At 38.0% G+C, this 23,788-nt stretch overlaps 1 protein-coding gene across 3 annotated transcripts; it reads left to right on the top strand.

Annotated features, from left to right (window-relative positions):
* The first annotated feature begins 1,238 nt into the window (after positions 1–1,238).
* On the top strand, positions 1,239–22,899 carry mroh1 (maestro heat-like repeat family member 1). 3 transcript variants are annotated; one of them, XM_011485077.4, is made up of 45 exons: positions 1,239–1,378; positions 2,176–2,255; positions 2,344–2,489; positions 6,683–6,814; positions 6,916–7,078; positions 7,721–7,819; positions 7,937–8,088; positions 8,809–8,949; positions 9,107–9,199; positions 9,805–9,883; positions 10,085–10,198; positions 10,276–10,349; positions 10,441–10,563; positions 10,972–11,079; positions 11,160–11,304; positions 11,482–11,522; positions 11,983–12,124; positions 12,216–12,268; positions 12,411–12,518; positions 12,776–12,895; positions 12,987–13,109; positions 13,232–13,378; positions 14,046–14,072; positions 16,079–16,201; positions 16,280–16,359; positions 16,593–16,734; positions 16,896–16,991; positions 17,478–17,582; positions 17,690–17,825; positions 17,989–18,101; positions 18,273–18,425; positions 18,511–18,567; positions 18,721–18,818; positions 18,964–19,129; positions 19,209–19,375; positions 19,468–19,605; positions 19,711–19,825; positions 19,923–20,069; positions 20,149–20,215; positions 20,289–20,410; positions 20,518–20,667; positions 20,804–20,938; positions 21,070–21,172; positions 21,385–21,450; positions 21,537–22,899. In XM_011485077.4, the coding sequence occupies exons 2-45, from the start codon at positions 2,234–2,236 to the stop codon at positions 21,611–21,613; spliced, it is 4,908 nt and encodes a 1,635-aa protein (XP_011483379.1). In that variant the 5' UTR covers positions 1,239–1,378; positions 2,176–2,233; the 3' UTR covers positions 21,614–22,899. The 3 variants fall into 3 exon arrangements, with proteins under 3 accessions (XP_011483379.1, XP_011483380.1, XP_078789244.1); XM_078933118.1 differs by lacking the exon at positions 1,239–1,378 and adding an exon at positions 1,455–1,652; XM_011485078.4 differs by lacking the exon at positions 14,046–14,072.
* Positions 22,900–23,788: the final 889 nt, after the last annotated feature.

Here is a 23,788-nt window from a genome sequence, read left to right as displayed (position 1 = left end):
AAAGCCTTTCCAACAAGCTCCAACCATGCAAGACTTACTTTGTTTCGGTTTTGTCAGTTTTAGGTTATTATAGTTACCAGTATGAGTTTGTGTTTTAATAACAAATGGGTACCAAGGTGTTGGCCCCATTTACTAGATACTTATATAGGTTAATTTAAGCAATATGTAAAAAAATAAACAAATGACGAAATAAATATAAGATCTTAAAGGGGGTTGAATCTTTCCTAAATGTACTCAATAAACAAAATAGTAAATAGAAGACATAGAAATACTGGGAAAAAAATTAAAAAACAAGAATAATGTCCTAAATTGATAAGCTAAACTTTTACTAAAGTTGTACTTTATCATAAAGGTGCTTATTGTATAAAACAATAAAAAAAAAGATCAAATAAAACGTCATTATACCCTTTAAAATTCTTTAAGCAACAATTCCCTTATCAGATAATTGTGCATGCAGGCTCCCATCATGGTAAGGAGTAACTTCTGATTGGTTCAGGGCACAGGCACTCCAGTCCAAACAATGCCTTTAGTTCAGTAAGAGAGCTTTTTTTTTCTTAATTCAAAAATTCACATATCTTTTTTAATCCATGAATGCAGCCTCTATGGTGACATGGAGCAGCATAGAGTTGTCTTCCGCTTAAATAGTGTAAATACATTACAATAAATAATTAATTAAATCAATCTATTGGATCAATGAAAATCTGCTTTAATCAGTGCTAACATGAACTAAAGATTCAATAATTAACCAGACACTCGATCAAAAATGAAAAGAAACAGTAGTTTTTTTTCTTTGTCCGATTTGTATTCAATGTATTTGTCTGTAATGACTGTCCAATTTAAAGAGTGCTATGCTATTATTGTCATTATACAATTATTGACAATAAAGACTTTCTATTCTATTCTACTCTATTCTATTCACCCCTTTGACCCTTCAAAATAATAGTGGTACATTAGGCAGACGTGTCAACTTCAAAGTATGTATTAATATTATTGTTTTTTTTTTAGTAACGTTGCGTGAACATACAACACAACACAACACTCACTCAAAATCTAGTTCCATTGATTACTCGGAAAGTATATTTTTTGGTGAAAACCTTCATCCTTTTAATCTTATTTTTTCCCCAAACACATTATTAATATTACGCTGTTATTACAACTAAAAAGAATATTCAGACCCACAAAAATGTGGCTTTTGTAAGTTTAGCTTAACTACTTTGTAATTGAATGACGTCACTTCCATACCTCACGCGAGTGTGGAAACGCCCCCCTGCAGCTGACGCATTCACGCTGACAAGAAGCACATGACCAGCCGTGTTTACACCTGCAGCTCCGATTGTTACTGACTCTTTCGTGCATTCAGTCAACAGCCAATCTTCTGGTAAGAGACTATTGTTTGGTGGTGTTTCGGTAGAAACCGACTTTGAATCAAATGCCACTGCCAGGCCGCGGTTCTCCCTCTCTAACTAAAGGGAAGCGGCTTCCGTATTGACGGCTTTTCGACTAGCATGCTAACTTGTGTCAGTTGGTTAGCTCGTTATACCAGCATGACCACTCAATCCAGTCATGAGTAAACATTGGGACACAAGTCCAGCAGTTATCCTGAACGCTGTATTGTACAATTTTCTACTTTTCTGATGAAATGCTTCACCGCGGTAACTGCCTCGCGCCTGCCTTCTTTTCAGAACATTTTACTAATTAGTGTCAGAAATGTCAGCTGACAGCTGCACGCAGTTAATTAAAAACACACTGCGATATTTTCCAGTTAAAATTCTATACGGGGGGGCGTTTTTGTCTTTGTGTTTTCTGCTTCGAAACCGTTCAACAATGACAGGAAACCATCATTTAGTTTTAGTTCAGCTTTTCAGCATTTAAATATTAATATTGTGAATTTTGTGAACTAACTTTAGTGCCAGCATAATGAGTGATACATTCTTAGTATTACAGTAATGAGTTGTTTTTTGGAATTCTTTATATAAAAAAAACAGTTGGCACAGATTTTTTTTTTATTTTGCCTAAAAACGGCATATTAATAGTTGAAAGACCACTGGAAATGCTTTTAGAATAGATCAAAAAATGATTCGAGTGGGACTTTTAACATTTCTATGAAGTTCAGATGAATCTGAAGTTCTAGGTTTCACACTGATATTCTGAACTTTGCAAACTCTCTGTTCTCAGGAGAAAAAGTCAAACATTTGTGACTGGCTCCAGAAAGCCAGCCATCTAGCTGTCCACCATGGACAACACAGATGTAGAACGTGAGTCTCTTTTTCTTCTCTTTTTATTTTTGTTCTTGTTGCATCACTGCTTGCCCCTCTCTAACAGTTCTTACACCTTTCTTTCCAGAGGTGACTCTGGCCCTGCTAGATGCAGCCAACGACAAGGACCCAGCTGTCCAGGAGCAGGTCAGGAAGTCTGTGTTGACTCTGGGAAAGCAGCAGCCAGACCGGGTATTAGCCATGTGTCAAGATTATCTTCTAAAACACCCTAAGGTAAAATTCTGCAATGCAGTACAGTAAACCCTTGTTTTTCGCGGGGGTTACGTTCCAAAAAGACCCCGTGATAGCCAAAATCTGTGAAGTAGAAACCTTTATTTTTTTAAACTATTATTATACAATTAAATACTCTATTATACATTGAAAAGAAAGAACAAACCAATTTACAGGCTCAAGCATTTGTTTCACAAATAAAAGTACTTTAGAAACCTTTTTATCAACAAATAACTCTGTACTGTACTGTCAAATAATAATTTTAATGAATGTGAACAGAAGGCTTCAAATCGCGGAGATTAGCCCCGCCCACCGCGACCCGAGTAATTGGATTAAACAGGAGAAAATTTAAAATGATTATGAAAAAAATACAAAGTACAGTCGGACTAATAGTGACTCAGGTGTATTTCACTGCTTTACAGACTGAGCCGCTGCATCCTGACTCCGCTCTGCAGTGTTTTTTTCTTTTGAAGCCTGCGGTGCAGCTGTGTTTGTTCGGGAGAAGAGCATAGTGATAGGCAGTTGTTGTCGCTCTTTTTTCCGCTTTGCAAAAAGATCCTTATACACGTGCACATATTAAAGAAGAAGCGGAGTGACTTTTTAGCCAATCAGAATGCAGAACACAATGCACGATGCAAATCCGTGAAGTAGCGAAACCGTGAAAAGCAAACCGCGTTATAGCAAGGGATCACTGTACCATCATTTCAATGTTCTTATTTCAGCTAAATGGTAGAGTTGCTAAATAAAACAGATTGTGACCATTCGGAGCAGCTTCTCTAGTTCTTCTGCTCAGGCAGCAAACGAACACAAACAAAGCTCCATCCAAGAACTGTATTACATAACTGTCTATCGTCTCTTAAATGTAGTCTCTTTGTAGTTTTAGCTCTAAAATGATCATTTGATCTCAGTGTAAGAAAAGATTTGTCTCAACATTAAAATGGCGTAAATGGTAAATGGCGTATACTTGTATAGCGCCTTTCTTCCTACAAGGACTAAGCGCTCTACAGTCACACACACATTCACTCACACATTCACACACTGGTGCCAAACACAGGCGCCCGCCTGCCACCAGAGGCAAGGTGGGGTTCAGTGTCTTGCCCAAGGACACTTCGACTCATGGGCGTGGAAGCCGGGAATCGAATCTGCAATCTTACAATCATAGGTCGACCGCCCTACCGCTGCACCACGGCCGCCCCATTACACACAACCAAACAAATAAAAAAACAACAACCTGCTACTGCTTAGCCAGAATCAGTTAATCAAGTGATCAAATACCCTTTTGTTAAAAACATAGTTAATCGTTCAAAACTTCCACTCATTTCAGACTTAATCAGCGTTCTCATTTCTTCTTAGGTTGGATATTATTCTCTTTGCTTGGCGTTTTAAAGCTTATGTGACTGCAGTGCTGCATACATTTGCAGGGTTGCTCTGATAACAAGTCGGTTCATTTTTCCTGTTGGCAGCGGCAGAGAAATGTGCTTGCATTTACGGTTTGATAGCTGCTAGCTGAATGGCTACAGAAAGTGTTCAGAATCCTTCCAAAATTTTTTCCCCCTCTTTGTGTCATTGCAGCTGTTTGCCAAAATAAGGAAAGTTCATTTTATTTGCAAAAAATAAATTGAAAATCTTGGGTAAAAAAAGAACAGAAGTGTAAAAATGTCTGCAAATTTACAAAAAGAAAAACGGTGATCCTTTGCTCTGTATTGAGTAGAAGCACTCTTTTGAGTGAGTACTGCCATGATTCTTCTTGGGAATGGTGCTCAATTGGATTTAAATCGGGGCTCTGGCTGGGATAGTCTAGAACTGACACAGAGTTGTTCTGAAGACACTCCTTTGTTTTTTTTAGCAGCATTTCTGGTTGGAAGGTGAACCTTTGACCCAGTCTGAGGTCCTGTGCACTCTGGAAGAGGTTTTGTTCCAAGAAATCTCTGTACTTGGCTGTATTTCATCTTTTCTTCAACAGCAGCCAGTGGTCCTGTTCTTGCTGCACCTCTGAAGAACGATGCTGCCACAACCATATTTCACTGTTGGGGATTGTGTTGGGCAGGTGATGAGCAGTGTGTGGTTTTCTCCAGACATACCGCTTAAAATGAACATGGAAAAGTTTAGTTTTGGTCTCATCAGACCAAATATTTTTATTTCCTATAGTCTTCATGTGTTTCATTTCGGCAAACTCTGGGCTTTTATATGTTTTGCATAGAGGAGAGGCTTCGATCCGGCCTCTGATCCCCAACTGATTAAACGCTGCAGAGATAGTTGACTTCGTGATATACTTTCTTCCATCTTTTCAACACTGGACTGAAACTCAGCTACAGTGAGATTTGTGTTCTTCTTTACTGCTCTTGCCGAGGCTCTTCTCCCACGATAGCTTACTTTGGCTGAGCGGCCAGGTCTTCGTAGAGTTCCTGGTCGTCCTAAAAGTCTTCAATAAAAGGAACCCCAAGTGCTGCAGAAATTCTTTTGTAACTTTGGCTCTTGGACGGGTCCTTCAACCTCATGATTCTCATTCGCCCTGACGTGCTCCATCAACTGTTAGGGGTTCTATATTGACAGGTTTGTGGCTTTCCTGAGCAAGTCAAATCAGTTTAATTAAACAAAGCTGGACTTCAGTGAGGATCACAACCAAGCATGGGATTAAATGGGTGTCACAGCAAATGGTGTAAATACGTATGACCATTGACATTTTGCTGAAATTTCTACACCTGTTTTTTTTTTTTTTTGTGAGAATAAGGGCACTCAGTGTACATTATTGAGAAAATAAACATTTCAGATTCAAAGAGAAAAATGTAAAGGGTTCTGAATGCTTTCCATGCCCGCTGTACGTTGACTTCTCTGTTTTTGAGTTTATTTATGCATTACTCGAACGGCCTCCTATTGTTTAACCACATGAGTGCTTGTAAAGTAAGGGAAGTACTTGCCTGATAATCAGGATGTGAGTTTGATGACTTGTGTTATCTCCACAAAATGTTTTTTATTTTGTTTTTTTATATTTTGTGTGGATAACATGCCACTAAGGTGTATGCTTCAGAATTTACATGTGGTCAACAGATAGTTTGTTAGCTAACTGAAATGGGGCTTAAATGCTGAAATGGGGTTTATATGTGAAATATATTTAAGATTAAGATCAACTTTTTCAATCTCCGTTGGGAAATTCAGTCAGTTTTTCAGTTAAAACAACATTTTTGACAACACTGTTATTACAGCTACCTATGTGGAACCTCAGTTCTCTTTGGAGTCACAATGTGACAGTTTATTCCAACATCTCTGGGTGGTTAAGTATTTATATGAATCTGAAATGATTCCTTCATATTACTTTGTTCTTTCAGAGTTCATTGAAAAAATATAGTTAAACCAGGGTCATTGTACTAAAGGATTTTGGTAGCTTAAAAAAGTCTGATTTGGTAGAGTAAATCTGGATTTTTGTGGCAGCCTTTACAAACATGATTTTTATTTTTTCAGCAGAATCTGTCATATTTGAAAAAAAATTTTATGTATCTAAAATCTGCAAAAAAAACTAACAAGTTTTTAGTGGCTGTTGAAAAGAGAGTAACTAAACGCACAATAATTTTTATTTTTTATTCAGCAAGAGAAATGTCAATAAGAACACATCTGATTTATGTTGTTTAACAAAAACTACTGAAATGCAGTTAAATACAGTTCATGACTCATAAAGACAGGAGTATCAGTAGATTTCCAAATGAGTAGTTAAATTATTAGGATTAAGCAAGATGTTACCTTCTTATTTTAAACTTGTATTTTTGCAGATTTATTTTGTTCTTTATGTTTTCAATTGAGCCTTTTTGACTGTTTATGTTGGACTTTATGTTGACATTATTCTTTTGTCTTCATCTTGTTGGTGTCTTTCATTTGTACCACATTTAAGGTTTGAAATGGAAGATTTAAAAAGCTTAAACCTTTTACTCGTTTTGCTTCACACACTCCCACACTGCAGTAATGCTTTACATCTATATCAAGCTCAGACAGGTACCAACCCAGCAATTATCCTCTATTGAGAGGAATTGACTCATCCATGATGCAGCACAATGTGCCTAAAATCTACTTGTTGAAGATTCAGAAAATGGCCACTGAAGATGAAATATCTTGCTGTTGCTTTGCTGTTATGTCTTCATTCGATGCTGCATCTGTGGTCCTTTGTCCTCTTAAGTTTTTTTTCTATTCCATTTCTGTCTCTGTAGTTGGTGGTGATTCATCGAGTTGTCATCCTTCAAACTATCGAGCTGATAGTGAGCACTAGGATCGAGGACGTCAGTGCTTCCAGAATCAAGAGCATAATCTCACTAGCCTCAGATGAAATGACCAGATCAAAGGTATTATCATTTCTTTTTAAACTAATTGAAGTAATTAAAGTTTTTAAATAAAATGAATTGAATTTGGTTTTCTTTTTGTATTTCCTTCACGGTCGATCCAGGAGGTCCTACCTGACTGGCAGCAGGCTGCAAGTGACATCTTGGTAGCTGTGGGAAACAAATACATCAATGACATCATGGAGGAAATTTTAAGCAAGTTCCAGCCTGGAGTTCTGCCTCATTTCTTTGTCGTCCAAACATTGGCCAACCTCTCTGACTCAAACGGTAAAAGCAGTACCTGGGGAAAAAACAAAAAGGAGGAAATGCAGTATACTGTATGCACAAATGCAAGAACTGTGTGTTGAAAATCCAGTCAACATAAAGGAACATTTTGCTTAGTTTTCATGTTTTTTTAAAAAATCTATCAAAATCAATGAAAATGCAGTTTTAATTCGAAGGGTTTGATAACTAGAGCAACTTGTGATGAAAAGCTAATCTGCTGCACGATAAAATATGAACCCCTAAAATTCATCCTGAATCCCATAAACAATTTCTGATTCCTGCGGTGGTTACAGGAAGTGTCATCTGTCTGTAGAGAGAGAACTGAACACTGAAAGCTAAAAACCAAAAAAGCTGTCTAGTGTTTATGTTCCTCTTTGCTTCTCTGGCTCTGGTGTTACTGTGAGAATGTTCCCCACCTAATCCATCACTGGTACATTAGTCTCTAATTTACTGACATTTTTGATCATTTAGCCATTGAATGAAATGCATATAGAATGTAGCTGAATGTTTAAATACAGACATATTAGTGTAGCAGATGTTTAGAAGAATTTAAAACAAATATTATTGTAGTGCATGTTTTGGGTTTTTTAAAGCAAAAAATAGTAAGTGGTAAACAGAGATTGTTGTCATCTTATTGTTCTGTAGTTTATGGGATGGTACCGTTCCTGAATGCTATTCTGGGCACCATGTTACCCATGCTGGGCATAGCCAAACAGGACAACATGAAGTGGGTCTTTTCTTCTGGTAAGAGCCACAAAACTCCCAACAAATCCTCTCTGTACAGTTTTACCTTCAGATTTTTATTTTCTAATTGCTTATTTTTCTCCTGACGATGTGCTTTTCCTTGTTTTCCGCTTCCAGCTCTGTGTCACTTCAGCGACAGCATTTTGGAGTACTTGGCCAACCTTGACAAGGCTCCAGACCCCACAGTCCGAAAGGACACATTCTGTAGTGAGATCTATGCTGCATATGACATTCTCTTCAATACCTGGATACAGAGCAGGGAGCCAAAGGTGAGACGCGTTTGAACTGAGCAAAGTGATCAGAACTGTAGCAGAAAAAACCTTAACAAGTTGCCCCTTTAGAATTTATTAATACCTCTCTTGTCAATGAAATGGGATCCCACAATGGTCTCTGATATTATGTAACAATGATAAAAGTAATAAAATAAATCAAATTTCAACTACCAAAAGTCACTCATTGACTTTTTAAGAATCCCTGCAAGTTTGAAGAAACCCTAGTTTTTGCCCACAATCTTTTTATTAGGTTTTTAATCATTAGGTTGAACGTTTCAAAACCAATGTCTGATTTTTTTTTTTTCATTGTTTTCAGTCAATTTCTATTAAGTATTTTCTTCCTTTTCACGTTATTTAAGTGATGATTGTTTTTTTTTCTTTCATCCACAAAAGGGCACGAGCAATTTGTCTTCATACAGGAATTTTGTCTTCATACATGAATCTACCAACTATATAAGGAAATAGCTAAGAAAACATGTGGAAGTGGATATGTTTAGACAATCACAAAGATGACGAGGATCTGCAGAATGCTTAATTTTTATTAAATAAAACTAAACTCCAAAGCAATAGAAGCAGTTTCAACACGTAATGCCCTAGTTTGATCTCCACCTTGTCTGTTAGCGACTTAGTTGCCGTCACAGAGGAGTGACTGTGCAGCACATCACCGTTCATTTGTCACGTCTGTCCCTTTACATCCCGTCTTCACGTCTCTTTCAGCTCAGGCTGACGGTCGCTGAAGCTGTTGGCTCAATGTGTCACCTGATGCCCAGTGATAAACTGGAGGAGCAAATTCCCAAGATCATCCCCACCATCATGAGCCTGTACAAGAAAAACAACGAGCACTATGTCATAAGCAAGGTACATGCAGTACATGATACAAATATCCAAACCTGTTTGTCATTGACATGATTTCTGTTCACATTCAAAACAATGCCTCTGCTCATCCTAACATCATTCATGCTTGTTTGTGTCAGTTCGAGTGCTGTAACACAGTTTATGTCTTTAATGTGACCAGAGTCTGTGCCAGGTCATTGATGCCTCTGTCAACATGGGCAGCAGGGTGCTGGAGACACAACTCGATGGTCTACTCTTTGTGCTTCATCAGCAGGTACCCTTTAAAACCGTAACCAATTAAAAATCACAGGGTTTTACATGAGTTGACTATGGATATGAACAGACACGACATGTTTTTGTGCCATTTTACAATGGCACAAATGATACATGCATAACTGCCGGTATACCTAATGACACAAATTAACCATTTCAAAAAATCCATATTTTTTTGTGAGATTTAGACTGCAAGTGTTAACTGCTATATTTTAACAGATTTACTCTAATTGCAGTCAATGTAATGTTATTTGGAAATGTAAAAAGGCCACTTCTATGTTCCAATTACATCAATCCTTTTTGTAGAGATGTATGAGGAAACCCTTGGTCTTAATCTCCTTATAAGCAATAATCAACTGTTAAAAATAATTATTCTGGTGTTTTTTTGGATTTGTGCATAAAATAAGTGAGGTTGCATAATAAATACTGTTTGATAAATGGTGATTCCAGGTTTGTGTGTTTAAAAAAAAAAAAAAAAAAAGTCATACTGAGGCAGGACTGTCGTTTGTTTTTGTTTTACATGACTGTTCTACCGTTTTAATGATATCCAATTTCACAGTGAAGCTGACTGATTGGATCCATGAATATTTACTTTGTCCCGCTTAGGTCTGTGCCCCTGTTGACTACAGTGATCCACCTACTGTCAAAAACCACAACGAAATCCTGCGCTGTTTCAGTTTGCTTGGTATGCAACTTCTGTTCCTCTTTGAACCCTGATGTAAATGCAAAGTTCAGTTTTGAACATTTATACTTCAAATACATATTAGCTCACCTGGGTAATGTGATCATGCATGAGTTTGTCAGACCAGATCTCCTCAGTAAACAATGTTAACTGTCACAAGCTTCTGTTTGTCACATTCGACTTCTCCATGTGCTGTTCTTTCAGTGAACTCTTTCCCAGACCGGCTGGTGATGTTTGTTCTGCAGAAGCTGGAGAACAGTAATGAACGCAGCAGGATGGGCTCCCTGGCTGTGCTTCGTCACTTGATTAACTCATCCAGTGAGGAAGACACACACAGTCTTAGTTTTCACTTCATCCATTTCATTTTGAACCAAACGCTTTGAAATATGTTGTAGCTGCTACAATGGAGAGTAAAAAGCTGCTCATTCTGGCCAGCATAAGACAGCCAATGGCAGACCACAGCAATAAGGTACCGCCTCCTCACTTAAATCTCTGTATGAAGATGTACACTTTCTTTTCTCTTTATCTTTTCAACACTTTTGTCCGTTTTTGCCTCTAAGGTTAAGAAGCGTGTGGTGCAAGTAATCAGCGCCATGGCACATCACGGATACCTGGAGTTGGAGGGAGGGGAGTTATTGGTTCGATTCATCGTTCAAAACTGTGCTTTACCGGATACATTCCAGGTAAACCGCTTAACTCATTGATGACACCACTTCCTGGGATTGCTGTTAGGCTTATTTAGAATTGGAGATAATTGTTTTGCTGTCATTGGGCTGATTATGACTATGAATCAGTAAAACATCACTGAATGCAGAAAACAAAAATATCTTAAATAAAACAAGTTTAGTTAAAAATTGGTTACAGATGTTTGTAAAATGTATCTTTTTTGCAATAAACTTACAAAGTTATTTTAGTTTTAATTTTAATTCTCAAAGTTGGTTAGCAGTCAGGATTGCGGCTCTTTGCAGAAGGAAAAATCACTTTTTTAAAGTGTGCAACTAAAGTTTTTCTTCTTTTTAAATGAAATTTCAGGGCTGACTGTATTTAATGTAAATGCTATTTCCACTCTCTGCTTGTGTTTGTGTCTGCAGCGAAGCCAAAGACCCACTGATCCAGAGGAAGTGACTAATGAGGCATTGAGGACAATGTGTGACAACACTCTTCATCTCCTGACTACCACTGTTGGACGACTAGCTGATGTGAATCTATATTTGTTTTGCAGTCTGCCTGTAGAAAACATGTTTCAAAATGTCTAACATTTACGCTTTTATTTTGGAAGGTTCTATGGCCCAAGCTGCTGTATTACCTGACTCCTTCCCAGTACAGCAATGCCACCAGTCCTCTCTGTAAGAGCCTCATCGTGCTGGGCAGCAAGAAGAAAACCGGCCAGGAGCCCAGTTTCAACATAGACTTTAAACAGGAAGGTTGGTGAATAAATGATGGACCAGGTTTCTCTTTAGTCCAAACAGTTTACTTCTGTTGAAGATGATTTTTTTTTAATGTAGATGTAGAATATATTTTGAATATATGATTTACCGTAATTAATCCAGGTTTAACTGATCAACTTCATGCTAAATGTGTCTTCTGTCTTTTTCTACCAGTCAATCTTCCATCTCCTCAGACACTCATGATCAGACTACTGGTAAGCATTCAGACACTTCATCTAACTTCCTGTAAACGTAACTCTACATGTGTAGAAAGAGGAGCTAAATTGGCCAAACTGTACAGTAAATTAAATGTTTTAGACAGTTAAAAGTCTAATGCGGCATGTGATTAAATTGTAATTATTGCATCAAATATCCTAAATATCATGAAATAGCATAGTCATACTTATTTGATTTGAATCTTTATTTGCAAACATGTATTACGGTAAATGTTTCTTTTTTATCTTTAAGGAAAATCTTTTAGATTTTATTTTTTATGCTATTTTTTAATTCATTTTAAAGAGGTTTTGATCCAAAACAGGAACATATAAAATGTAATTTTGGTTGGGTTTATTACTGGTTCTATTATTTTCTAAAAATGAAGTATAATTGTAAAATGAACCTGTATTTTTTTGCTTCCCTCTGTTTGTGTCCTCATTCGGGGTTGTTGTATTCTAGGTCAATGCAGCATTTCCATTTAACAGCAGAGGTCATGGCGCTCCGTCCCTCTCCCTCCTCCAGGTCCTCAGCATCAACATACACCCGAACGCAGAAACTCTGTGGGAAAAGGAGATACCGCCTCTGCTTGCAATGCTGGAGGGTAGAAAAATGGTTCCTTCTAATGTTTATTTCCTGAAAGAAAACCTATGTTGTGCTTGAACTGCTTTCCTAATATGTCCTGATGTTAACAGAGTCAACGGCAGAAAGCCTAGACAAGAAACAGTGGGATGAGAAGATGCTGAAGGTCTGCTGTTTTTAATCTTCAATGTGGTTTTCTGAGCCAGAAGTGCCATTAATGTTGATTTAAAGAAAATAATGGTTTCTTTACTGTAAAAACATCTGCTTTAGTGAGTCAACAGTGCAAACATTTGAGAAATATTCCACAGCTCTTGTCTGAAACCCTGGCGGTGATTGAGAATGAAAAATGGGTGTGTTCCCTGGCCGCTGAGGCAACAAAGTACCTCTCTACGTACAACAACGCCCAAGAGGAAAAGGTAAGAGTTTTCTTGATTTGAACATTTTTCTGTTCAAAAAGTGCAATATGAATAGAAGTCGGCAGTTTTGCCTCACTAAAACCTTCACAGAAAGCTGAACACCCACTGGAAACAAAAGCTTTGATTCTTAGTTTACCGGTAGTTTATTCTTATGATCTTCCTGCTAAATAAGGTTGTTGGTGAGAACCGAGCAAATCTCCTCTCAGTGAAGCAAAGTGAACACATGGCAACATTGTCTTTTGCATTATTTTTTATAGAGTTTCCTGTATCGATGCATTGGGGTGACACTGCAGCACTGTTTCAACAAGGAGTTTGTGAAAAAACAGCTCCAGGAAATCCTCCTTGCTGCACGACACAATGACGCTGTGGAAAGAGAGGTTTGTCACACGCAAAGACAAACGAGCAAACCCTAAATGGCTTGCATTGTGCTTTTCTTTTGTTTTCATTCCTTTCTTCTGTGTTGATCAGGGAGTAGCAATGGGCATCGGTCTGTGTGCCAACAGCCACTTAGAAGGAACCCTAGCTAAGCTGGAGGAGTTTGGGAAATCGGACGCCTTTAAAAAGTCGCAAAGCATCTTCAACCTGCTCAAAGTACTAAGATGTCATATTGAAACCTTTCTGTTACATTTGAAAATTTAGAGATTCAATAATATATTTGTTTGTTGAAGTCTGTCTAATGAAACCTTTATATCGCTCACTTTTGTCCACTGTAGGATCGCAATGAAGTCGAGGTGGAGAAGGTGAAAAGCACTTTGATTCTCTGCTATGGACAGGTAGCTCTAAACGCGCCGCCAGAAACGATCCTGAACCGCATCGATCAAGACATCCTGCGCTCCATTAGCAAACACTTTAATACCAAGGTATTAAACATGTCCCAAGAAATGAGCAGCTGTTCCAATCAACTTATTTTTATTTTTTTATAAAAGGAAAGTTTATTGATAGAGAGGACCCACTGTTGTCTAACCAGTTCAGAATTTAATGCATCCTTTTAGCATCTAAACTAAAGGCTCTCTTGACATATAGCAGATTAAGTGGTTAAACTGGGATATGTTTCTGTTAAGAATGCAGTAGAGTTCATTTTAGTTAATAGAAAAGAGTTGTATCTTGGCAAGCATTGCATCTAGTCGTTATCTTGTGGATTGACTCCTATTTTTAAGTCCTAGCATTGGAGGATCATTGCTGGAGACTCGTGACCTGCAAGCATTTTTGACGTAATCTTGTTAAAGCTTGTTTTCTCCAAAGAACGCTGACTTTGTCGCTGTCTTTGGGCTTTTGGAGGTTGGCCGTTTGAAAGAAACGATGTCACTATGTCGGCATCCTGCAAACACTATCATGTGACTGGGATAATTGTCACTTAAGCAATAAACAAATGTCACGAGCAGCTTATTTCCCACTTGTTTATGGAGTGTGGTTTATTTTTAAAAAAATGTAAACTCACATTTAGTGGTAACTGTAAAAATCTCACATGTGAAAGTTCCTTATTCATTGCAAACAAGCTTATCATCACCTCTTTTTTTTTTTATACAGGTTCTGGGGATAAAAGTAGAGACAAAGGTATTGTAGCAGGACCGATGGGGCTCTTTAGTTTAATTATTTTCTTGTATTCTTACTTAGCTCTTGGGGTTATTTTCATTCTCCTCCTCTTGTGCTCTTACAGATTTTCCTGAAAGTTTTTATGTTCAAAAATGCAGCTTTTGTTTTAGTTTTCTTTAGAGGCTCATGCTAAGCTCATTTGCATCTATTTTAAGGTTTTCACAATGAACCCATGTAACAGGAAAATTTTAGCTTATTCTGTTTACCGTATTTTCCGGACTATAAGTCGCCCTTTTTTTCATAGTTTGGCAAGGGGTGCGACTTATACTCCGCAGCGACTTATATATTAGAAATAAATTGAAATAAATACATTGTTAACCCTCCTGTTATGTTCATTTGTGAGGAACAGAGATGATGTTCCTGGGTCAATTTGATGTATGAGGTATGTTAAGTGTTAAAAGTATGTTAAGTGACTCAGAGAATCAGCAAACTTTTTTTTACAGTAAGATCTTGAAGGCTAACAACATAATATTCTATTTTCCAATGATTTCATAGATTCAGAAATGGAATAAAAATGACAACTGTTTCTACAAATACAGGATGAAAACAGAGTATTGGTTGGCCAATGATGCTTCATGAAAAGAATAAATAAATAAGTTTGAGAAAGAATTACTGTAAAATTATGAGATAAACAGTCTGCTATGATTGTGTCATATGAGGTTATTAGTGAAAGTTATTAGTTCTTGGTCTCAGATTTTGTCAAATCAATTTCCCGTCAAAATGCGACTTATAGTCCAGTGCGACTTATCTGTGTTTTTTTTCTACTTTAAATGCATTTTTGGGCTGGTGTGACTTATACTCCGGTGCGTCTTATAGTCCGGAAAATACGGTAACTAATATGCTTTTGGACATTTGGAGTATCACTTAAAGCTGTGAGATGCTGACAGGAACAGAAAAGAAAGTTGTCGATCCATCTGAGGTCTGTTAGGCTCACTAACGGTTCAAATGTTTCAGTTCTTGGAGTATAAAAAGCTACCTTTCTAGCAGTATCCAAACCAATCTCCATGTTTTGTGCCTACTTGATATCAGCTTGGCTGTGACCTGATTTGCTGATGAGCATCAACTTACATCAAGAAGCAAGAGCTAGTTTTTTTTTTTAGTGGAAGGCAGGGACTGAATACTTAATTTCTTTTCTCTCTTTTTGGCACATTATCATCAAAATGTTTCACCAATTACTAAATTTAAATGTGAAGAGAGGGAATTTCAAAGTTACATTTTAAAATTAAAATAAATTAAAACAATTCCAGGAAGATGCTTCAACAAGGTCAAAGGTAAAGGCCAGATCAACGGTTCTAGGGTAGTTACAGTAACTGTGAGAGAATGTCGTCTTCACAGACTTTATTTCATTTTGAAAGAAAACTTTGTTATATCTATTAGTAACAGTAATGTATTTTTGTGTCATGTTTTAGATGAGTTTAGTGAGAAGCTGCATTTACATAAAGACTTTTGCTCAATCCTAAGTCAGACTTTAACAAATTCTCTACTCGAAGATCAATTTTGATTGAGCTTTCACTTTGAGTTCTTTTTATTTTCTTTTGATTCTTTTACATTGTGATTATTTTTTTATTCCTAATTTTACCACTAGTGCTCTCAATGTTTGTTTTTTTTAACTAATTTCTAACTGGGTTCTCTCTTCAGGCTTATCTGGTTCTTTGTAGACCAGAATCTGCAGGTGGTTTGTTGCTGTATCTTTCCTTCAATCTGACTCCTTAAAACTTCTCTCCATCCGTAGGCATGGAAGATCAATCTGCAATTTTTCAGTTTGGGATTGATTTAAACTGTTGAGCTTGATTTCAGTTTTTGCTTTGGAGAATCTATCTGACCGTGTTCTTGGTGATCATATACGTTTGGAAAAACGTTTCCCACTTCTATCATTTCTTTGATTTTCTTTTTTTTTTTTTTTTTTGTATTTCTCTCATTAACTTTTGTTGTGCCTCCACTTCTGCATGTCTGTTTCTCTTATACAGGACCTGACAATGAAGCTCAGTTTGATCCAAAGTGTTGGGTTGATAGCCAAAGCAATCGGCGTGTGTGTGAAGAAACAAGGCTACGTCTTCTCTCGAAAGCAGGAGCTCATCTCCGTTATGCTGGTCAGTGTTACGATGAAAGCCCAACTTTGTCATTTCCCTTTTATTTTCTGTCTGACGTGTATCACCTACACTGAGCAGGATTTCATCAAGTCGGAGCAAACCGACTCACTGAGGACTCCAGTACGTCACCTGGTGATGAGCACCTGCGCCAACCTCCTGTATCCTTTGCTTCAATGCTTTGCAAAAGGAATTTTCTTATAACACAGCAGAGTTTTCAGTGCTTGAAATGGGATCAGCATGATTTTGTGGGATGTAAAGGCTCAAAGCAGAGGAAGAGTTGAGATTATCATATTTTATTAAATGTCTACATTGAGTGATCATATTACATATATGACATCAACCATTACTGGACTCTTTTTCATCGTTTTATCTTTGACCATGAGTGCTTCAGGACTCTGGAACCAGCACTGACGGAGAACGAAAGCTTTGACCTGCTAAAGGTGTGTGTTAACAGTGTGTTTTCACTGCCACCTGAGACGCACACTCCAGAAAAAATCAAAGAGGAGGACTTCCTTGACCCCAAGCAGAGACAGGTGAGCTAAAACACACAGAGATGTGTGGAAACACATAATCCCTGGAACCACACCTTATTTCAAGGAGTTGCCAAATCCAAAATTACTCATGTTAACCTTTAAAAATGTTGAAATGTAAAACGACAAACAAAATAAAAATGTGTTACTGCTTGACTTGACAGGCCTTATACAAAGACACGCTGGCTGCACTGCAGGAGCTGCTGAAGAGCGTACTAGCCAGAGATCCCACCCCCGACGGTTTGCAGAATGTCTTTAAGGTGAAACTTGATCCTCTTTTATGTTTACCTTAATTCCAAATATATAAATATATATTCATGAGGCATACGCACTTCTAACCTGTTAAACACAGTTGTATTGGTGTAAAAATCACTTTAGTTGTCATTTGGTTCAGGTAAGATTTATGTGGACTTCAAAAACTCATACTTAAGACTCTTTACTTGAGTACTTACTCTTAGTAACTAGAATTATTTTCTTAAAATAAGAAATCTTTTGAAGACTATTTTTCTTACTCTATTGCCTTTTTTTTTTTTTTTTTTTAATTTAATTATTATTATTTTCCCACCTAAAAAAAAGTTGAATTTTTGACTTATTTCTGGGCGGCCTGTTTTTGCAGTGTGCTCTAGTTCCTCTATTAGTAAACATACATTTATTTTTTTTTTTACATCCTTGCTAAATGCACAGATTTCTGCTTTTTCTGTTTTTTGTTTTTTCATCTTGTGAGGTGTGTTGTTGTGTTTTTGCAGCACATTGAAACATGGCTGAACTCTGGGCGGGACCATGAGAGGGAGAGAGCCATCATAGTCACCTCCCACATACTAGCTTACTTTCTGGACAACCTGAACGTCAAGGTCAGAGATCCTCCCCCTCTGAACATCACACTCTAAAGTCTGCTTGGTGACTAGCAGTAGCATCGACGTGCATCACGTGTGTCACATTTTTGTGTTGGTTTGTCCAGAACATGGTATCTTTTCATAATGTTGGAGCTTTGTTGGGTCGACTGTCTCCTCGATGTTCGGACCCTCTTCCTGCCATACGTGCTGCTGCTATAGACTGCATATACTCCCTGCTTTACATCCAGCTGCGATATGAAGGTACACCATCGTGTGAAGAAATGTACTCAAAGATACTGTCTTCAGTCTGTTATGCTACAGTGAAGATGGTAGAAGTTCTCAGATCTTTGTATTCATGCCAGTCTACATTTCCTGTATTTTTATGTAAGAGGTTTGGGAAGGTTTCAAAATGTCTTTTTTGTAGGGTTCTCCTTGGATTATAAGGATGACGCTGTTGAAGGTCTGCTGCCTTTTAAGGATGAGCTTGAAAATCCGGACCACTCTGTTCTTTACAAGACCTGTTCAGACCTTACCAAGGTAAATGCAGAGCCCCTCTGCAAAGCTGGGGGGTTTATCCTTAAAATAAGTGTTTCTTTATTTCTGTTTGTATCTCAAGCAGTTTTTACCACTCATCAATGGACCTTTTCCCTGGAAATGTTCATCTGTGTCCCCCAAAATATGTAGATTGTTATGACTGTGTTTTTTCAGGTGATGAGCAAGCGTCTGCCTCAGCAGCAGCTGACCACGTTGGTCTTCATGTTGTTTGAAGGGCTCGTCGACAGTCAAACCAACTGCTGCAGGGCTTCATCCGTCATCCTAAATACTCTGCTGAAGAATAGAGGAGGTGGACTGCAAGATCTGGTAAAGTTCCCTGGAAACACGCACATGCTTATAAAGCCCTTTTGTTGAGATCCATTTAAAGTGTTTGTCATGACCTGCGCTGTAGGTCCCTGAGATGCTGGAGGTGCTACATGTGTGTCTGCAAAGCATTACAGATGAACAAGTAAATATTTTACATGCCTACATTTTTTTTATTAAAATATATTTTTTTTATCTTCTTTTTTTGGTTATTAAGACTTTTTACAGGAACTGAAGTGTTTCATGTATGGTAAAAAGCAACAGTAACAGAAAAATGCTCTGTCTTGATTTGTTTCAGGTGAAAGTGGCAGTGGGACAGACGGTACTGATTCTAGCATCTCAGCATCTGCAGACTGTCATCAACACACTAATCAATCAGCCGCTTCCTTATGACAGGTTTGTGTTCAAACTATATTCCCACCAGTTTGTCCACTAAATGTTTTTTTTCCATGTTGCTAAACGTTCAGTTTTTTATTCACATTATACTTTACCTTCATGCTTCTTTCTTCAATGGTAATGAATGTTTGGTTTTACCGAGCAGCTGGACCAGCGAGATATGGATGTCTTTGGGGGCAGACCCGATTGTAGCCACTCAGATCATAGAAATGGTGATGGAGAAGCTTGTCGTCATGGCTCCCTACGTTGACAAGAAGGAGATGATGACAAGGGGAGGGACAACAAAGGTGGCCACCAGTCCGCCACTGGCTGTAAGTGACACCCTCTTGTATATCATATGTAAAGGGTGATGTGACATTGTGGTCATGTCGGCATACTCTTTGTGTTCAGATGACATGTGGTCTCAAAGAGCTCCTTTTAAACGGCAACTGTCAGGAGCCCACAGTCAGCCTGTTTCCTCGCCTCTTCTCCTGCCTCACTGTCCGACTGGGAGCAAGTGTCGGCGTCTCCGCACCTAAAGACAACACCACCAAAAATCCATCCATCCATGTAGCAGGGTAGGAATTTTTATTCCTAGGTGAAGGTTGTAAAATGTATTTGATCGATAACGTACATCTTAATGCCGTCTCCTTTTTCAATCCTGTTTCAGGGTAGCGGCCGACGCTCTCAGAATCTTGTTGGCGCGAGTCCAGTTAGATGAGGTGTCCAAAAGACTGGAAGAAGATAAAGCTTGGGATGCAATAAAGGAACCAAGCACACACATTACTGGAGTGACTTTATTAGCAAAGTAATGAAAAATAAGTCTAAGAGCCACAGATACAGTCATGCACCTTCATCTCTGCAAACACTAAGATGCAACTGTTAACTTTGAATGCTGCTGTTCTGTATGCAGGGCAATGGCAAAGCATGCTGGTCCCAGGTTGCCTGCTATCATAGAGTGTATGTGTCCGTTCCTCAACAACATTTATGAATGTCAGAGAATCACAGTCACAGCTTTCTTCTCTGAGGTGACGAGCACAGCATATTTAGAGCAAACTAACTGAAGGGGAAGCAGACGGTGCAGAGCATTAACAGTCTCTTCTCTTTGTCATTCCCTCATCTCAGCTGCTCAACCACCACGTGGTGACTGAGCTGATGCTAATAGATGTGTTACTGAACAACATGATGGAGAGGGTATCGGATCCATGCTGCACCGTTCGCATGTTGGCCGTTCGAGGGTTGGGGAACATCGCAACAGGATCGCCTGAAAAGGTAAACGCAGACAGAAGCCTATAGAGATGCTCTAAAGGTGTCTGTTTTCTCACTGCTTCTTGGTTCGTGATGCTGAAAGGTGAACAAATATGCCAAGGAGCTGCTGGCAGCCATGAGCTCAGGAATGGAGGAGAAGGATGATCCAGGTGGGGGAACAGTACCGTGTGATAGCTGATGTAAGAAATGCTCCTCACTCATCAAGTCGCCTCCTTTCTGCAGGTAAGCTGATTGCTCACGAGGCCATGTCTGGACTGTCCAAAGTCCTTCAACACCTGGACGAGAAGAATATCCACCTACTCGTAGTTTACATCTTCATGAAGATCAAACCATTTTTGGAAAGTGTAAGTCTTTGAGTAACTGTCAGCAAAAGTGACACCTGTTTTAGGTAAAGTGGGATGAATTTGGACCGACTCCTCAAACGGCGTCCTAAGACTCTCTACTTCTTTAGGAGAATGATGACATCCGCTATGCCTCCATCCTTCTGATGGGAAACCTGTCCAAGTTTGGTTCAGGAGAGCCCGTGTTCAAAGACCAGATCCACAATGTTCTGGTCAGCCTGCTGTTACACCTGGTTGACCCAAACCCACAAGTGGTTAAGGTACAACTAAGAAGAAGAAGAAAAAAATAATATTTATTTCAGAGTGGGCAAATAACTAATGTAATTTCTTACAGGAAGGAGTTATTATTATTTTTATTAAATTTTTTACATTTATTTATTTTTGGTTTTTTTCCAGGCTAGCAAGTTTGCCATGCGAGTGTGTGCTCCTGTGGTGGGTTCAGAGCAGATCACTGCCATGTTTCAGAACCATCTACATGATGACAAGAGCTTGCACTATGGAGAGTTCATCAACGATCTCACGAAGTATCTGGTAAGCAGGGCTCTCTGCAGATACATTTACTTTGTTGGGATAACTTCTGCTGTTTCATATTTGGACAAAGAACAGAGCAGAAATCAAGCTTTTTTACTTTGATGATCTGTTTAATGTTTTTTTGGTTATAGATTCAAGATTTTCCTGGCATGCTGAACTTCTACCACATCTCAGTGATCCAGTTCTTCAAGAGTAATTGGCCTGAAGTCAGAGCAGCAGCCGCCATGTTTATAGGTACTGTAGCACCTTTACCTGTTTCTGAATGCACTGATCAGATTCCAGGTTACTGCCAAAAAATACTTGTCGGTTTTTCTTGGGATTATTCCTTTTTTCTCAGAATAACAACTGTTATCCACTTGAACAATCTGCAGCCTCCTTTTCAGTCTCTTATGATATGTAAATGCAAAGTTTCCTAAACTTGTTTGATTTCATTGGTCTGTCATCAGGGTTTCTGCTGGGAAATCTTCACCAGGAGCATTTCTCCCAACTCAACATGGCCACAGTCACAAACGGTAGCACGTCCTTCAAAATAAGACTTGATTCTGTGTTTTTTTTTGTGTGTTTTTAGCTCAAATGTTTGTGGTTTATGTTTTTACAGGTTTAGTGATGCTGCTTCAAGATTCAGATCCTGTGGTTCGAGTGAAGGCTGCTGAGGCCATGGGCCAATTTCATTGACACACACACACGCGCACACACACATCCTGGTCTTGGTCAGCAGAGTTCATCAGTCATGGAGCCCTCTACAGATGCCTAATAAAGAGCAAAACCTTCATTCCAATTGCAATATCCAGCCAAAAGCTCCGCAAACATTCAAACCAAACGGACTAATAAAGAAAATAGTCTGTAGTACATTTATAGATGTTCCTTTTTCATACTGAAAACATGCATTATTGTACACATGCATAAGTACTTAAAAACATTGCTTAGCTTCTTCTCACTTAACCTATGGTACTTGAAGGAGCTAAGCTGATTATTAACTATGTTTTGGTGACTAAGGACCATGTTTATAGACCGTCTTTATAGTTAGATGTGAGGATGCAATAGATTTATTCTACTGGTAAATTTTACTAAACGTGTTGAACTTTTTGTTCAAAAGAACAAAAACTAATATTTTAGAATATATTTAGTTTCTTCAACGGTTAAATGTGCAATGATATGATTATATGATAGATAAACAATGACAGCAAAATGTAGCTCACTTGAACCACGCCTGATCTACAATCCATCCGTTCTAACATTTTTTGTATTTTGACCATGTAATTAGACAGTTAGACATTTTAACATATGAACAGATTATTTAGAAGAAGAGGAAAACTTCATTATTTCCAGTTAAACAATTAAAATATCTGGAGCCATATCTTCTCATTTGATTACTTCTTCAAAACGGACAGTGATGTTCATCATTGACTTTAATGGCTTTGGCCTTTTCTGTTGGGTTTTAGTTCCACATCCTGAAAATAGCAGCAGTTCATGCATTTAACAGTCCAGCTTAAATGAGTGCCAAATGTCCGTTAGGGTTCTGTACTACCGTATATATTTTTTTGCGGTTCTCAAATTGAATGTCAAAAATGTTTCAGTATACCCTTTGTATGAGTGTGGAAAATGGGTGACTTACCTTTGTGTCAGTGTTTGTGTGACTGATATGTTCTAGTAACAATGTTTATCATGTAAAAAAAGAAAACCAAACAAACCAACTTCATGTGGGTTTTTGACGACCAAAATTTTCAATAAGAAGGCCGCTGCACTGTCGTTTGCTGTTGAGAATACTTTCATATTTTTCTTTGCACTTTAAATCTCAGACTTGAGTTTCTTAAGAAAAAATGTGAAAAAATGTTCTGTTGTTGGTCTCTCCATGAATCATTCCAATTTTTTTGATTTTAAATGTGTTGCAATATGTGCTTTCTTTTGTTGGTTCTGAGTTTATGCCCAAACAAAAAGAATAAAAGGATTTTTGCCCATAATTGACATTCATTTCTCTTTATTTTGAACCACAGCTTTTCGTGCTTTTACATAGTGACTTGATTTCTTGTATCAAAATTGTTTTTACTCATGGTATCATTGTTGTCTTTCAGCTTTCCTTTTTTTCAACATTTTCATAATGTAGTATGTATCTGTGTGTAGGTGTGTGTTTGTGTGTGTGTGTGTGTGTGTGGTTGACATTGCATTTCAAATAAATATGTTCAACTCTGCATAAACGTTTTCATTTTCTAGGAAAGACTGGACAATGGCGATCTGTATTTTGAATAAAGATTTAAACTTAATCATTTACCTTTTAATGTTTTATGTAGTTTTAGCTTTGTTTTTTGCAGGGCGTGTCTTTGTTGCACTATTTGTTTAGAATCGTTTATTCTCATTTTATAGGTGTACACAAAAAACTCTTGCTTTTACCATTTCCTTAAATTTCCTACTTTTACATATGCTTAATACCTGTGAATACTAATTAAAACCAGACATGTTCTGAGGTTGCTTTTACAGGAATACAGCTGATGTATTTCCTGTTGTGTGCACATGGGTGCAACAAAGACATGGACCAATTGTAACCCTTGTGCTATCCTAGGCATTTTAACGTTGGGAGTTGGGTCATCTAGACCCACTAGACAGTGCGCTGAACCTTTTTTCTTCAAAAATTTGTGATCTTCACTGGTGTCCATGGATTACATGAAATCTTTCCACCTTTGTCATGGTAGGAATAACACGTCAATGCATGGGTGGGGTCATCTAAGATAGCACAAGGGTTAAAAAAAAAGAAGCTAAAAATAAAAATAAAGGCAGTTTATCTTCTTTTTGGGGTCAGTATGTGGGACCAGAATCGACATCTGCATCAAGACAATGTATGAGCGTGGATGTTAT

This window comes from Oryzias latipes, chromosome 16 (assembly GCF_053564925.1).
Source record: "Oryzias latipes strain Hd-rR chromosome 16, Olatipes_Hd-rR_3.1".
NCBI lineage: Eukaryota > Metazoa > Chordata > Actinopteri > Beloniformes > Adrianichthyidae > Oryzias > Oryzias latipes.
Note: the sequence above shows the minus strand (reverse complement) of the source record. Positions and strands in the feature narration are given on the sequence as shown.